Below are 16,203 nucleotides of genomic sequence, written 5' to 3' on the forward strand. Positions count from 1 at the left end.
AATTTGAACGAGTTTCCACTTTTTGTAGGACTCTTTTTTGAGTTTCAGATCATTGAAGGTTTCCTGGTTAAGCCAGGGTGGTCTCTTGCCAGACTTCCTAGCTTTGTGGCATCCAAGGCCCTGAGTCAGTACATGCCTAACTAAGCATAGGAATAGTCCGATTGGCTTAAATGCACTGACTTTAATAGGACTACTCACATGTTTAATGTTGAGTTTTGGCTGAATCGGGGCCTGAACCCTCATTTTAGAAGGGTACCAGTGTAATAAATTGTGGCTGTGCATATCCAGGCACTAGGGTAGTTAGTGTGAAGCAAACCAAAACCTAATGAAGTCAATGGGAGTCTTTTCATTGACTGAAATGGATCAGGTACTACAGCGTAAATTCCTTTATCTGGCGCTCAAACCCTCTCTATAAGCTGCCACTTTGTATCAGGCTGTTGTAGTGGCTGTGGCTAAGGCTGGCCATTAGAGGGAGCGATGATCTCAGGCCCTGAGCCCGTGCATATCAGCTGTCATGGTTTGTGGTCTCTGCTCCGCTCACATCCTTCCTGTTCTCCTTTGACAGACAGGTCACCAAAGCCGAAGGGGTGTCTCTAGCTGCCAAGCATGGGTGCTCATTTTACGAGGTCTCTGCCTGCCTGGAGTTTGAGGCTGTACAGCATGTGTTCCATGAAGCTGCGCGGGAAGTGAGGAGGGAGATGGAGAGGAACCTGCCAGTCCGACCGCTGTTCATCACAGAGGAGAGGCCCTTCCTACACCTTGCTGCCCCGACTGCCGTGGCCTCCAAGCATGGCCTGGCCAGCTGCACGCTCAACACTCTCTCCACGGTCAACTACAAAGAGATTCCCTCCGTGGCACAAGCCAAGCTGGTCACGGTGAAATCGTCACGGGCTCAAAGCAAGAGGAAAGCTCCCACGTTGACCTTACTGAAGGGCTTTAAAATATTTTAAGCCTTGGCCCCTCCAAGGGATGGGCAAGAAGCAGCCACTGGATTTCATGACATCCCGAGGAACCTCCTCCAACTTCTGCAGTGGCATATTTGACAATCTCCATGGCAGCAGTGGCTTACAGACTATCTTCCATGATTTACTGACAATGCATTTGGCCTTAGATCTACAGCCAAGCACTTTGGTAGGAATGCAGCGAACAGGCCTGGGATTGAGTGCAGAAGAGTCTGAAACTTTGTCATAACATCCTTCTAAATCACTGACTATTTGTCCAGTCCCTATAGCTCAGTATTGACATGATATTTGCACATTAGTCCTAGCGTTTGCACTGGGTGTTGGTAGAGCTATTTGTTATAGCAGAAGCAGGACAGAGAGAGGGAGAGATGAAGCCTATGTTATATTCGGCACGTCAGCAGGATGAGAAGCCGAATGCCCTCGCCCTGTGCGTAGGGTAAATAAACTTTACATTGTTCTCCCAAGAGGCCAGATCCTCTGCTTGTACGTGTGTATCACCACTTCTTGAAACATCAGCTCCCTTAAATACACACTAGCTGATTAGACAAGCAGTGCGGCCCATGTAATAAGTGGGTCCAGAGTATCTAAATGCAGTGATCATGTAGAGGGCACAAATGTATTGCCCAGTTTGATACCCTGTAGTGGGAATATTTGGATGGAATATACGACTTCATCAGAGCCAGGATGGTTTGTGGAGACATACTGGTTTTCACAAAACTTTCGCCCGGAAGTTTTTAGAGAGAGAGAGAAAGCAGCTGAGTGGCTGAGGCATTCAGCTGGCATGTGGGAGAGTTTTTAGAGAGAGAGAGAAAGCAGCTGAGTGGCTAAGGCATTCAGCTGGCATGTGGGAGAGCAGGTTAGTTGTCAGTGCACTGTCCTGGGATGAGGGAGGCCTGGGTTAAAGTCCTGCTTCTGGCTGATTCATAGCGGAGTTTTCATCTGAGATCACTTTGACTCTGGCAGACCAGGGACATGAACCCAGGTCTCCCACATCCCAGGAACCTTGCTCTCTCTTTGCAACTTTGAAAGTTACCACAACATGGAATGGCTGTACTCCGGACAAGCTGTAGTATTTGGCTCATGTTGTCAGTGCTGAAGATCTGCAGTGTGAAGGCATAATGTCTGATGAATCTGGATAGAAGGTGGTCAGAGATACATGTTGGAGATAAGGTTGTTTGGGGTATCTTGACTGAATTTCCATACTTTCCAACATTAGGGTTTTGGGGTTTTTTAGGGTTTTTTAAAGGGTTTCTGTAACTGAAAATTTCCTAGCTTTCCAGCGTTTTTTAAAATGTCAGTGTTCTTCTAAGGTTCTGTCCCCTAAAATTACTGATATGTATTTACAGCCCTAACTGGATTGGTCTGCAAATCCAGAGTTTGTATCCTGTGTGACTCCCATTGAAATCAGTGGAAACACTCCCTTCACTTCCATGGGAGCAGGAACAGGTCCATTGTTTAGAGATCTACAAATCCCATTTCAGGTAACTTGCTACAGCGCGTGTGCAGATGAAAGTCCTTATTGCCAGTATTGTGTTCAGCAAAAGCTAGCAAAATGTTGACAGTGTGCTCCAAGGCCAATAAATATCATTTAATGACCACAGAGCCCCCCCTAGTGGAATGTTAGCACGCTGCAACTGGTATGCCTTTCTCATGAAAGGACAACCGCAACTAGAATCCAGAAATGTACACAGGGTGGAGTCTAGTCTATACAGAAAAAGGAAAGCAGTACTTATTACCCATCCAGTGACACAGTGATTTAAATAATTCAAACAAAGCTGATGGCATGCATATCAAATCAAATCAGCAGTGTTTGCATTTTGCTGTTTAAGCAATAAGCAAGGAGAGGTTTTCAAATGAAATGGAAAAATATAAATATATTGCAAATATATAATGCAAATATAATTGCAGCAGAATAAACACTTCCAGGTATCTAAAAACAAAAGCCTGCACACTGAAATAACTTGTACCAAAAATATATTGAGTAAGGTTTTTTTTTTACAATGCAATGTTCCTTTTCAAAGACTTAGCCAATGGAATACTCCTTTACTGGGTGGATTTAAACAAAATCGTTTGTGTATAAGATTGATATATTTTCCATTTGTCTTAAATTATTTGTGGGTGTCTCCAGTCCATGCTCTCTGTGGAGAATGCTCAGTAACACTCAACCAAGAGCAAAATTCACAATGAACAGGCCCTTTTCCTTAAGAAAGGTTATGTACTTTATTTTCCTTGTTGTCCATGGTTTGGGGACAGTAACTGCTCTGCTTCTGTATGGAATTGCACTTCTCTGCAGAGTAAAGTCATGTATCTATAATTACACAATTTCAATCAACTACTTTGGAAAATATTTTAATAAAGGCAACTTTTGACGAGGCGTCAGCCCATCTGCTTAGCTTCAGCATTTTCTCGATGAACCTTCGCAGAGTTTTTTTTTAAAAGCATGCATTCCCTGGCTGACTGCAGGAAAATCCTCCCCCTTTCCTTGTCTGGTTTGGCTCATATAATTGTTTTGCAGTGGAAGCGAGTGACAGCTGAGAGAGGGTGGGCAAGGCTGGCATGTAGGAGTAGCCTTGGAACCAAATGACAGCAGCAGGTAAGGATCAGGCCGTATTGGCATCAAAGCCGGTGGGACCAGACCAGACTATCTGAGTCAAGAGCAGCTCATGCTAAGAAATCTCCTCTGCCATTTCTTTTTATTCCCTTTGATAAGCTGTGCTTAACTTTCAAAGCGCCAGTCAGCATGAATTTAGCTACATGACACTTGGTGAAATATTTGTCTGGGGTCTAGACTTGGATTGCGCTCACGGTTACATGTCCTCCTCAGACTTCTCTGCATACAGGGCTGTAACACTGCCATCCTTCCACTGAACCAAAACCTCCCCTGGTCTTTGTCCTTTGGGCAGCAAATCTTGCATGAAAGGATTCAAGTTATTATCTTCCTTCAAATCCACAAAGGGTGGCTTGGCTTCCGGCTCAGCTGGTTTGGCAGCTTGTTCACACATGAGGATAATCTTCCTATTTCTAATGGGGAGGGATACAAAAAGAATCAAGAAGTGAAACTGCAGGCTTCCGTGCGGCAGGTGTGGAACTGGCATACGCACGGCTCGGCGCGGAGCGTACATTCGCCGATGGTGGTTAGAAAACCCCAGAGGCGTCCGGGAGTGTAAATGGAGTGAAGTGTTTTAGTACACACAGCTGCCATTTATATTACTACAGCGAATCCAACGAGAAAACGTAATACACCAAGTTGTCTACATCGGGGGGTGGCCAAACCATGGCTCGTGAGCCGCCTGCAGCTCTTTTACAGTTAAAGTACAACTCGCAGAGCTGCCCCGCCCGTTCCTTCTCCATCCATCAGACTGGGGGGTGGGGGAGAGCTCAGGGCTTCTGCCCTGGGGCAGGGGTAGTGGGGCTAGGGACTTCTGCCAGAGACAACTGGTGCCTGCTGGGGGGAGGGGGGGCACAATTTAAAGCTTTGTCTCCCCCAACAGCTTGAGTCATGTGCCCCCCAGGCATGCCCCCCCTTACTCTCAGTGGCCGTCCCTGCAGCCCCCAGCTGTTTGCCACCGCCTCTCCCCAGGGCCACAGCTCCCAGCTTGCTGACTCCAGCAGCTGCTGGTGACACTGTGTGAAGTGGAGCAGAGCAGCATGGGGCTGGGGCCAGAGCCAGGGAGCCTACCCTGGCCCCGGTGCGCACCCCTGCCACCCCGAAGCCGCTCAAGGTAAGCGGCGCTGGGCCAGAACCTGAACCCCTCCTGCACCCCGCACCCCAACTCCCTGCCCTGAGCCCCCTGCCTGCACCCCAACCCACTGCCACACCCCGCACTCCCTCTTGCACCCCAACTCCCTGCCCTGAGCCCCCTGCTGCACCCTGCACTCCCTCCTGCACCCCAACCCCCTGCCCTGAGCCCCCTGCTGCACCACGCGGGCAGGGGCAGGGGTAGAGTGGGGGGCGGGGGCAGCGGCCCTTGGGCCAACGTACGAGTCCTCATGTGGCCCTCCTGGTAATTCGAGTTTGAGACCCCTGATCTAAATCAAATGCCTAACACTTTGCTGCTGCTTCTTTCTTCTTTTAGATGAAGAGAAAACTCTTATTATTATATAACCTGAGTGTGGTGCAAAGATTGTTGCTTGAGGAGAAGACTCATTCTCAGCTCTGTGGTACTCGACCAATGTGTTTTAGCACAGCAGAGTGGTGTAATACTTGTTATCCCAGCAGAACCTGGATTATGAGGGTTGACACATTCTCTGATGCTGTATCTGACAATGATTAAATCCTACTTTTGCTCTAGAAACCAAACGGTGTGAAAGATTATTTTGAATAGGCGAGGCAAAGGGGCATCTATCTTAGGTACCTATTCAGCCCAAATTTTCAGAGTATTTGAGCTCCTCGCAATCTTATTTAAATGGATCTTTTCTCCTAGTAGCTCTGTGAGTTGGAGACATGCTATTATCTCCAGTTTATGTATGGGGAAACTGAGGCACAGAAAGGCTAAGTGACTTACCCAAGGTCATACAAGAAGTTGGTGGTAGAGCAGAACAAGAAACTGAACTGACCACTGGGCCTTCCTTCCTGTTCTAAAGGAAAGAGCACAGATCTGGGATTTCTTCCACTGTGGGAATGGGGTATTAAGATGCTAAACCTCTCCAGGCATCATTTACTTCATCTGTAAAACAGGGATAACAACTGCCTGCCTTTGCACAGTACATCAGGAAACAGGTCCAAAGCATGATGGAAATGCAAACTGTTAACTCTTATTGATCTAATATTTCAGATGTGCAAGTGATTTTGTTTGGTGCCTGGCACACAATCGTAAGAATTTCTCTGCTGGCCACTCGGCAGCCATCAGATGGCAACAGCTTTCAGTCACTAGAGCCCTGCAGTGAATTCAGATTAGCAGCCTAGTGAGTAAGTAAGAACTGGAGTAGGTTTGAAAATGGTTCTGTCTTTGTGTGGACACCCACTGGAATGATTTTTTGAATCACCTCTTCTTAAAACCAATCGTAATAAAGATCCCATTTAAAACAGCATGTTTCTCAACCAAAATCCCACAGGCTGTGTCCTGGCTGGTGATGCGCGGGCGTGTCGGGGGGAGCATGTGTTACCCACACACCTCCTGGGTGAGTTGTTCTGTCCCATCTAGTGGCACCGAGACCACTTAAAGAGAGAGTTAAATGATTTTGCTCTACAGCCTTAGCTAACAGCCAGCTGGCTTTTAGCTCATGTGGGAGGCTCATGCTTTAAGCTCCAGAGGCTCCAGGTTCGATCCCGCCTGCTGACGACTGGGGTCTGTTGGCGTTCCACATGCAGAGAGCCTGTGCACCTAAGGAGGGGGAACCCAGTTATCCCTACCCTGGCTGCCTCTAAGGACAAGCACTGAGGGGATTACAGCCTTGTCCCGCTCAGGAGCACATCCATGGAGCACTCTGTACAGGGTTTAGCAGCTGTCCCTCCTGCAGGTGCTGTCCCAGTGTCTCCATGGCCTTGCTCTCCCCTGTGCCCCAACAGTGGGTTTTACAGCCTCCCTGTACCCCTAAAGTTCTGTGTGTCTTACCTGTTTGCCATGATGTTTATTCCCAGAAGAAGGAGGCCCAGAAACAGAACCACAAAGGACAGGACTAGAATGGAATAATTCCACGTGGATGCTGGCGGGGAGAAGCATTGACAAGTGAAGTCAGCGTGTGCAGAGCCATTCTGACAACCACGTTACAGCCAAGTTCTGTCGGGGGTGCTCCAAGTTGTACGGAGTCGATGAGTTTGGTGCAGATCAGCTGCAGGATTAGGGGAGTGCAAAGGGGCCTGTGCTGAGCTCCCTTCAAAGAGTCATAGAGTTTGAGGCCAGAAAGGCCCATCAGATCACCCAGTCTGACCTCCTGTAGATCCCAGGCCACCAGCCCCACCCTGCACCCGCACACTGACCCAACCACCGAAATGAGACCAACAGATTACAGCCCACAAGAGGCTAGACTGTTGGGTGTCTTTGGGAAAGAACAGGAGGGTGTACCACTGTCCCAGGCCCCTGCAATGGCAGGGAAATGGTTAATGAGCTATACCCAGGTAATCCGGGAAAGCGACCCGTACCCACATGCTGCAGAGGAAGGTGAAAACCCCCCTCCCAAGGTCACTGCCAGTCTGACCTGAGGGAACATTCCTTCCCAACTCCACCTATGACGATCAGTTAGACCCAGAGCATGTGAGCAAGAACCAGCCAGCCAAGGACCTGAGAAAGTGACTGCTTGCTGCCACCTCAGGGCCCTGGCCTCCTCATCTCCAGCCATGGCCATCCCTGGTGCTTCGGAGGATGATCAGCTCAGGATCTGGCCCACCGTGCGTACATTATATGCCTGAAGAAAACTAGCTCTTTCATAAGCTTGCTGCATGAGAGCCTAATCTGCTGAAGCTCTGAGGGCCAGATCCTCGGAGGTTTTTAGTCACTTAACCGAGCCTGAATGTCTCCTGCAAAATGCATAAGCGCCCTCTGCCCCTGTTGATTTCACAAGTGCTGTGAAAGGCAGGGTAGCCCCTGTGACCTTGCAGGACCTCTAACGTGCCCTTACGTGGCCTGCTCCTGAGGACACATCACGTAGGCTGTGTACCCCAACTCAGGAGCACCCCAAGGCAGCTGCTTGTCAGGAGTGAAAAGAACCTGGCAGAATTAAACCTCGAAATGGGTGAGTGGGCTTTTACCCAAAGAGAAGGAGGGAGTCTAGGGCTGAAGCAGAGAGTAGAAGTTATTTGTCCTGGTGTGTTATCATCAAGTAATCAAAAGCAGTCCAGACCTGAAGTCCTTACTCAGGCAAAACTCCATTGACTTTGGGATTTGGCCCATTAAAAGCTAATATTTGGTGATCAAACTCCATGGCATGCCTGAGCTCTTCTACACACTCTTTATTGGATTTAATCCCAGTGTTTTCTGTACCAGTCTCTGGAGCCAGCTCCAGCCCAGGATAGCCTGGCTTTTTCCCTTGGGTGCTAGGACTCTGATCCTGCACCACAAAAGTCAAGGGGAGCTTTGCCGTTGACCTCAGTGGGTGTGGGATTGACCGTATGTCCTCAGCCCAGCCCGCATCATCCGTGCCTCCTGTTCTGCTGAAGCAGCTGCTGATCACAGACCTTTGCTCCAATGGCTGGAAGACCCATTCGGCAGAAAGGTCAGTCAGCACACTGGAGCCGTTTCCATGTGGGATGTAGAAATATGCAAGGGAGATCTCGGTAATAAGATGTCGCCCATCCCACTGGTATTTGCCTCTTGATTCTAGAGGCCCTGCCAGAGCCAGGGAAGGACCTAGGTTTGTAACATAGGCAGCTACCTCTGGAGAGAGTTAGTCGGGAATTTTCTGATGAAACATGTTTTGGGAAAAGGCTGATTTATCAACACTGAAATTGTTCGTGGGAAAGAGCTGGTTTTAAAAATCACCCAAGTAAAAAAAATCTTGGAAACTCATAAACTCTTATGGGACAGGAAAACCATTTCTGGCCATCCTCTACGGCTGGAGTAACTCCCCTTGCTATCTGCCACTAGCCAACAAGGTTCACAACCAGACATTTGTTTCCCCTGCAGCCCCCGGCCGTCTACCATGTTAAGTTATGGTACTTACAATCTTCTGTCCGGAAAAACCACAACAACTCCTGTAGTTGTTCTTGAGACATTCCAGAAATGGGATTGCCTTCCACCTCGTCATGCATTTGTGCGGTGGTAAGAGCCATAGCGAAATATCTACTGCCCTCTGCCTTTGCTGTGAAAAAACAGAAAGATGGACGGGACATCTGTTTCCATTGCAAATGCACAAGATAGAAGAGCCTCTCTACTGATTCACAGGGCTGAATTTCTCTTGTTTCTCACGTATGCTTGTGCGGGTGCAACTCAAGTATGCAAAATGGGGTTTTGTGGACACAGGCCATTGCATGCACAAAAGTAAGCTTGCAAACAGGGTCTACAGCTGAAAATGTGGCTCAGAGTATCCCAGGAACAGGAATCTGAGAGAAATGTCTGTGGTTGCTCCATTTGGATCTTTGTTATTTGTCAGGTTTTCTTACTTATGGCCAAATCAGGAAGTCAGTGACACTCTGACCTTTGAGTTCAGTGAGACCAGATCTCGTTCTTTTATACTCAGGTTTTACCTAAAGGGACTGAGAAATCTGAAGTTGACTTTCTACCTTATGGGACCTATAGCATCAATACCTATCTGCATGCTTGTTAAAGCCCTTTGTTATCTGTGGGAGACGCTGCCCAGTGAACAGTGTTGTTTTTTTCAGCTGATTGGCGGACACTGCGGATCCCCTTTGTGTGTGATACACAGGATGGCAAGAACGCAGCAAATTCATTGCATATTATTAGCAAGCGTTTCATGAGTTTAGTGAGTGTCTTTTCTTTTTGGTGTCTGATGCTTACCTGGCTTCTGATCGCATACGCTCTGCCCCCTACTGACTCGCCATCGGGAACTTGGGCTTTTTGTATTGGTCAGAGTGGCTTTATTCTTTTCTGCAGTCAGGTACATACGGATGCTGCCCACAGAGTGCAGCATGAAATTAACACACTCCCAGTTTGCATGTGCTGCACTTTCACAGGGACTTGACCACACGCTATTGGCTTCATCTGAAGACAGACATTTCCTGGTGCCTTGATTGATCAAGGAGTTGTCTTGCCAAGACCAATGTTGGAACTCTGAAGTGGGATCACAGTCCTCTAAAAGTAAATTCTCATCTGTTGTGCTGGCTTGTAAACACAGCTTGACTTTAACGTTTTGAATGAGAAAACCCCGTGTGCCTGCAAAGAAACCAGAGCTTGAGCACAGTCATCCTGTACGGATGGGACGGTTATCTACAAAGTATGGTACAGACAGTAATCAAGTCAAGCAATCTATTAATGTCTACAGGGAGCAGACAGGACTCATGCAAAAGCCACACAAGCAGTGAATTGCATGGAGCTCAGTTTCCCTCTCTTGGAAGGACTGAGTCAGCTCTCCTGGGATTTCAACCTGTTGTTGTTCTAAGGAGCCTAAGTGTTTCAGATCAGAAGGAAACCCACTGCAGTCCTTTATAAGCTGCTGCTCTACAGTTGGGGGAAGAGGTTATCCATGTCCTCATTAACATCCCCAGCTTACAACCCAACTGCTCAGCTACATCTGTGATCTGGCTCTCTCGGTATTGGGGGGAATATCAAGTTCAGCTACTAGACCTTTTATTGTTCCATTAGCTAATCTTGGGTATTTCAGTCCTAGCACATCTCTGCTATGGGCAGTTTGAGAAAGCTCGTCCCTATAATGAATGACTTTGGGTCACATTGTGCCCATGGTTACACTCAGGTGACGACCCTGACGTCAATGGGATTGCAACAGCCTAACTGAGGGCAGAATTTGGAAGTAACTGTCACTGAGGTTACTCCAGTTTTACGCCAATATGGACTAGAGGAGAACTGGCCCATGGCTCAGAACGTAGACAGCCAAATGATCAAGGAGCTAGAGCCCCACTTGGGTAAAACATGACTGCAATAGCACACTTATATTTACACACGCAGGTATCGTGTGTGCACGCACACACTCAAACCGTACCTGTGTTTGCCAATGGCCAGACTGGCATTGAAAGAGCCACTTCAGGTGCCAATGCCCGTTTTCAAGCCAGATGTGGCAACTGGGCATGCAGATATAGGGAAGCAATGGTGCATCTAAGTAGGGCACCTAGCACTATGCCCCAGAGTGATTCATTTTGTAGCCCTGATTGTCAGTGCCACCTGCTCAGCCTGACGTGGGTAAGAGTTCAAGACAAGGAGCTGTCTCGGTATGGGGGGGCTGCTCCGTACGCTGTCCTTTCACCAAGCAGAGACTCTACCTTGCACCAGTAGAAAGAGGATTATCCAGAGTGACTTCATAGTTGTAGGTACTATTCTGAAATGGAGAGGCCTTCTTCGAAGTATGGTACTTGGAAACCTGGGAAAGTAAAAAAGCCAAGAGGTTATGGATACTTTCTTGACACCCTGAGAACCTGGGTTGTCGTAGTTTGATAGTAGTAGAGGTCACTGCCCATATCCATGCAAAACAATGTCGCTGCTGTAACAGGCTCAGAAGAACCAAAGATGTTAGGCCAGCATGTCCATTTCCCAGTGTCCAGCATCTGAGCTCTCTTCCGTCTCACTTTAAACACATGAGCAATGGGAGATCCAGCCCATTCCACTGCCTGCTAGATCGGCCCTTTCAGACATGTTCTGACGTCCAGCTTCGACTTCTGTGCTGCTTTCTTCTCATTACACCAGGCCGAGCTGACAGGATGGGATGCAGAGCTGATTCTAAGAGCCACCCAGGGAGCTGCCATCCCCTGAGCAGCCCCTTGGCCTGCTGCCAGGAGCCAGCTCCTTTCCCAGCAAGGCTCCTTTCCTCTGTTCCTTCCTCAAGTGGCAGCTGCTTCCCTCACTGGCTCCCCTGCCATTCAGCACCAGAGATACGTCTTGTGAGAGCATCTGCTGCTAGTCAGAGGAAAGCAGAAGAAGTGACCAAGCCTTGAGAGTGGAGAACTCAGCTATCAGAAGGGGGAGGAGGCAGCTCCTGGTACCAGGCTGAAGGGAAGGTGTCTCTTGTTCCTTGAGTAGCTCCTAGAAGCAGGCACCTCTCACTCCTCTGAGCAGACTGAGCATCCACCACCCACCCCTTAAGAAGTCCTCAGCTCCTACACTCACTCTGCCTGTTTGTCCCATCACCAGTGTGCCTCAGTCCCATCTGGAGGGATTGAGGTGGGGATACTTGCCTGTTAAGATCTGGAATGAGCCCATGAGACTTCATTTATTCAGTCCACTAGATGGTAAAAACTTTCATTCCCAAACTACTCTGGATTTGAACTGTGACCTACCTCTAGGTAAATGACTCTTCATCCCATCACTGGGATGACTCTTCATCCCATTCCCTGAGCTACTCTGTCTTCATATTTCATTAATTACTATTATAACCACAGAGATTTTTGCATCCATTGCACACTCTTGCTTTAAGGTGCAATAGCTCATGTTATTTCTTCTGACCCCAGAACTGCCCCTGGTCAATTGCTCACCAACACATTACACTGCTCAATGAATGCTAATAAGGACCCTGCTGACTATTACATGAAAAATCTGTCCTACTGGTTATTCACCTAGCGATTGCTTTTTTCTGGCCTTAGGTCATGGATTACAATGTCTTAACAATTCAAAGTTCATATTTTATGCCCAGCTAAGCATGCAGGCTCATTTCCTCGTGACAGACAGTCATGCTATAGGCAGTACATGTGCAAATGGGATTCTGCAATGTTATGTTTTACAATAGCACGGCCTTTCAGAGAATGAAACCCCTGTAGGGACGTACGAGTTACCACGCTCTCCATTAAGTTTGCATGCCTACGTATAGATCATTCACCATAGAAAGAACAAGCAAACTACGGTGTGCCACAGGAAGCAACTTATCTGAATGTTACCTCCAAACAAGAAGTCCAACACTGAATGTTTTAAATCGTGAAGAGATGTTTTCTGTGTAATAGCATGTTCTAATAATAATATTTGACATTTATATGGCATTTTTTATCCCAAAATGCTTCATAAACTATGGGCAAAATCTTTAAGTCCTTGCTCAGATCAAACTCCCATGGACAGCAATGAATTCAGGAGATTTGTGCTGGAAATGGCCCAACTTGATTATCATACACATTGTAAGGAGAGTGATCACTTTAGATAAGCTATTAGCAGCAGGAGAGTGGGGTGGGAGGAGGTATTTTTTCATGCTTTGTGTGTATATAAAAAGATCTTCTACACTTTCCACAGTATGCATCCGATGAAGTGAGCTGTAGCTCACAAAAGCTTATGCTCAAATAAATTGGTTAGTCTCTAAGGTGCCACAAGTACTCCTTTTCTTTTTGCGAATTCAGGAGAGTGGCTTCAGAGGATTTAGCCCCATAAAATACCAATGAACGGCAACCACCTCTGGGGTGGAGAGCAGCAACCAAGCAGTGTTTTGCGCATGAGTGGGAGAAGGGGAAATTTTGGTAAAGGACATTAGGGCAAACCCCCTACTATTATGGAAACGGTGAAGGAATCTTTTACGTCCACATGTTCCTGACAGGAGCTCCATATTTAAAGCCTCATTCATCTCTCTCTCACACAAAATAAACTCACTGAATTCCGTTTATCTGCCTCCAGCATATGAAAGCCTAAACTGAGCATATGGTTCCAGAGAGCTTTGCATTTCAAGCCTGAACCACAGCCTTGTAAACTGCCCTCTCACAGGTATTATGATGTGCAGCATTTCATGCTTAAAATCATTGCCTCTTTTGCTTCGATAACCAAAAGCCGGGGGTTGGTCTCTCCTTGGAGTCTGTTGAATTGGAATTAATTTGCAAACTGAACACAATTAAATTAGGCTTGAATAAAGACTGGGAGTAGATGTGTCATTACACAAAGTAAAATTATTTCCCCATGTTTATTTCCCTCCCTTCCCCCCACTGTTCCTCCCACGTTCTTGTCAACTGCTGGAAATGGCCCACCTTGATTATCCCTACAAAAGGTTGTGGGGTTTTTTGGGTTTTTTTTTTTCCTCTCCTGCTGGTAATAGCTCACCTTACCTGATCACTCTCGTTACAGTGTGTATGGTAACACCCATTGTTTCATGTTCTCTGTGTATATAAAATCTCCCCACTGTATTTTCTACTGCATGCATCCGATGAAGTGAGCTGTAGCTCACAAAAGCTTATGCTCAAATAAATTTGTTAGTCTCAAAGGTGCCACAAGTCCTCCTTTTCTCTTTGCGGATACCGACTAACATGGCTGCTACTCTGAAACCACAGCCATAGTTGCTGTCACTAAGGCTACGTCTACACGACGAGTTAGGGATGCAATGCCCTCACTCACGACACATCCTCCTGCTACCTCTCACTGAGCGAGCGTGCGTCTAAACAGCAGCGTAGCCATGGTAGCATGGGTAGCGGCAGTGAAGGTACCAGTTAGCCAGGCTGAGTACATACCCACAAGGTTCAGGCAGGTTTGTACTCGGCACAGCTAAGCCTCCGTGGCTATACTGCTTTGTACACTGACATTAGCTCAATGAGCTCCAATGCAAATGTGTGTATACAAACGGGAATCCTACTGCTAACTCATAGTGTAGATACAGCCTTAGATCACTGGGCTAGACTCGCTGGAGCTGCACCGTGACCAATTCAGAGTTAAGTTTGCAGTCCTATTAGAGACTCACCTCCTGATGTCTGTGATGGAGACACCACACACTGTGCAGAGGTCCATCCGATGAAGTGAGCTGTAGCTCACGAAAGCTCATGCTCAAATAAATTGGTTAGTCTCTAAGGTGCCACGAGTCCTCCTGTTCTTTTTGCGAATACAGACTAACACGGCTCCTACTCTGAAACCTTTAATACTTTGGTACAATTTGGGGAACTCAGGAAAGAGAGAGCCAGTTTCCCAATTTTCCTAGCTTTTGTTAATTTCAGGCCTGTGCACAATGGGGTCAATATTTCATCCTGCTTGGTGAACATTTTTTCCTCAGGTTATTTTGGGTGACATTACACCTGCAAAATTTCATACTGTTTTCAGAACCTGGATTTTCTCACTGAAACATGCAAAAGTCAGAGAAAACACGGATGCTCATCTGCATGGACTTTCACATTTCAAAAAACCTCAAGGTTCCACTCAAAACCAGGTGCTATGGAATTTTGCAGGTTTTGTCATGCCATTGCACCCTGTTTATTAAATTGCAATGAAATGTGGAAAATCAAATGGTGAGACTCACATTAATTGTGAATATTTTATACAACCCAACACCCAGTTCTGCAAAACCTTACTCATGATAGCAATCCTTAGGCATGCAGGCAATCGGGGTGCTGGAACATTTTGTACTGTGGGGGTGCTGAGAGCCATTGAACCAAATTGCAAACCCTGTATGTGATGGAAACTGCTTCAAGCCAGGGCATGCAGCAGCACGGTCAGCAGCTCTAGTTCCAGCACCTATACAGCCAATCTGATCAACTTACGAGTAAGTTTGTGAAATCAGGCTCTAGATATTAGGATCTGAGGATCTGGCCCACAAGAGTATATTCCCCACCCCCACCCCACCCCCGGTTGGGCACACCATATTGCACAATCAAAATCTGTTCCAGAATGTCGCAAATATACCCTTTCTTTTTATTTTGCACGTTGACTTTTATTGGGCGTTAACATTTTAGGCCATTTACTAGGAGACGTGTTGTGCTCAGTCTGGGTGTAGAACTCCCAATGATGCTCATAAAAGCGCAATGCCAATTTTTTTACTCTATTGACAAATCAGATCAGCTGGCCAGCAGGCCTTGAAGGTCCTCCAACCCCATCTGTGATTTATCTTGTTGATACCGGCAACAAAGGCTCAGTCCAACCTTCAGAAAGGCCATCTATGTGGACTATTTGATAAAAAATTATTTATGTTCTTTCTGTCTCCTTGCCCTATCATCCTACAATATATTATAATGCAATTACAATACTCAAATTTTGGGATTAAGCACCTTAGAAAATCGTATTCTCTTGTCTCTGTTCCGCTGGACTCAGTTTATGGTGATGGCTGTGTATTAATTGCATTAAATTTTGCATGTCATCCCAGATATTGGATTTGAATACTCTCATCCTAACTCTAGTAATAAATTTGTGTACACAGTGCAATACCTTGTAAACAGAAGCCAATGTTTTTGTGTCCAAGAAAGTTAAACTATGGAATCACTTCAACCCAAAGTTTTTAGCACTTGGGAGCAAAATTGTTTAACATATTAAAGGAAAAAATATTAAAACAGGGAGGCACTTTTTAAACTTTTCCATAATTGGAAATCTAGGAGCAAATCTACACAACATTTTTCAATCACAGTGTTATTCTGGTTTTCTATACATAGGAGCTTAAACATTTGAATATGGGTCCCTTTCTTATTGATAAAAGGATACACTCACTTTTCTTAAGAATATCATGTAGGCTGTACACAAAAATCTCAAAAAAATCCCATAATTTTAACTTAAAAAAGAAAGAAAATCTCCTTTAAAAATACCTAACATGAACTCACCAGAAAGCCAGTAGTTCTTGGAGGAAGGGAAATTACGTTTCTTATGTAAATCTTGCCATCTGCAGCTTTGACGTGCTCGACTGAGCACCTCTCAGTACTTCACATCTAACCAGCAGTTAGATCTTCTTTGCTCTGACGGTCTGAAAGTCACACACAGTGATTCATTCTGCTGCTCGTAATCATGTGGAAAGCAGAAACCTATAG

At 46.4% G+C, this 16,203-nt stretch overlaps 2 protein-coding genes across 6 annotated transcripts in view; one reads left to right on the top strand and one right to left on the bottom strand.

Moving 5' to 3' along the window:
* RASL12 (RAS like family 12) overlaps window positions 1-3,336 on the top strand; it is a 39,369-nt gene extending 36,033 nt beyond the window's left edge. For all 5 annotated transcript variants that reach the window (XM_075133216.1, XM_048866277.2, XM_048866276.2 and 2 more), the window contains one exon: window positions 566-3,336. In XM_075133216.1, the coding sequence (XP_074989317.1) occupies window positions 566-950 (385 nt within the window). In that variant the 3' untranslated portion in view covers window positions 951-3,336. The remainder of the gene's footprint in view (window positions 1-565) is intronic.
* SLC51B (SLC51 subunit beta) lies at window positions 3,296-16,150 on the bottom strand. The gene is made up of 6 exons (XM_048866273.2): window positions 16,000-16,150; window positions 10,792-10,889; window positions 9,356-9,730; window positions 8,562-8,699; window positions 6,518-6,608; window positions 3,296-3,983 (listed from the first exon to the last, which is right to left on the bottom strand). Exons 2-6 carry the CDS (start codon window positions 10,829-10,831, stop codon window positions 3,770-3,772), a joined length of 858 nt encoding a protein of 285 aa, XP_048722230.2. The 5' UTR covers window positions 10,832-10,889; window positions 16,000-16,150; the 3' UTR covers window positions 3,296-3,769.
* Window positions 16,151-16,203: the final 53 nt, after the last annotated feature.

Source organism: Caretta caretta, chromosome 10, assembly GCF_965140235.1.
Source record: "Caretta caretta isolate rCarCar2 chromosome 10, rCarCar1.hap1, whole genome shotgun sequence".
NCBI lineage: Eukaryota > Metazoa > Chordata > Testudines > Cheloniidae > Caretta > Caretta caretta.

Bases quoted from the DNA above. Each gene is read 5' to 3' on its own strand.
- SLC51B (XM_048866273.2), bottom strand. From the start codon at position 10,831: ATGAAGTCACTCTGGATAATCCTCTTTCTACTGGTGCAAG. The intron at 6,609-8,561 runs GTAAGTACCATA...TCTCCCCGCCAG, and splicing joins GTTTTTCCGGACAGAAGATT to CATCCACGTGGAATTATTCC. The intron at 3,984-6,517 runs GTAAGACACACA...CCTCCCCATTAG, and splicing joins ATAAACATCATGGCAAACAG to AAATAGGAAGATTATCCTCA.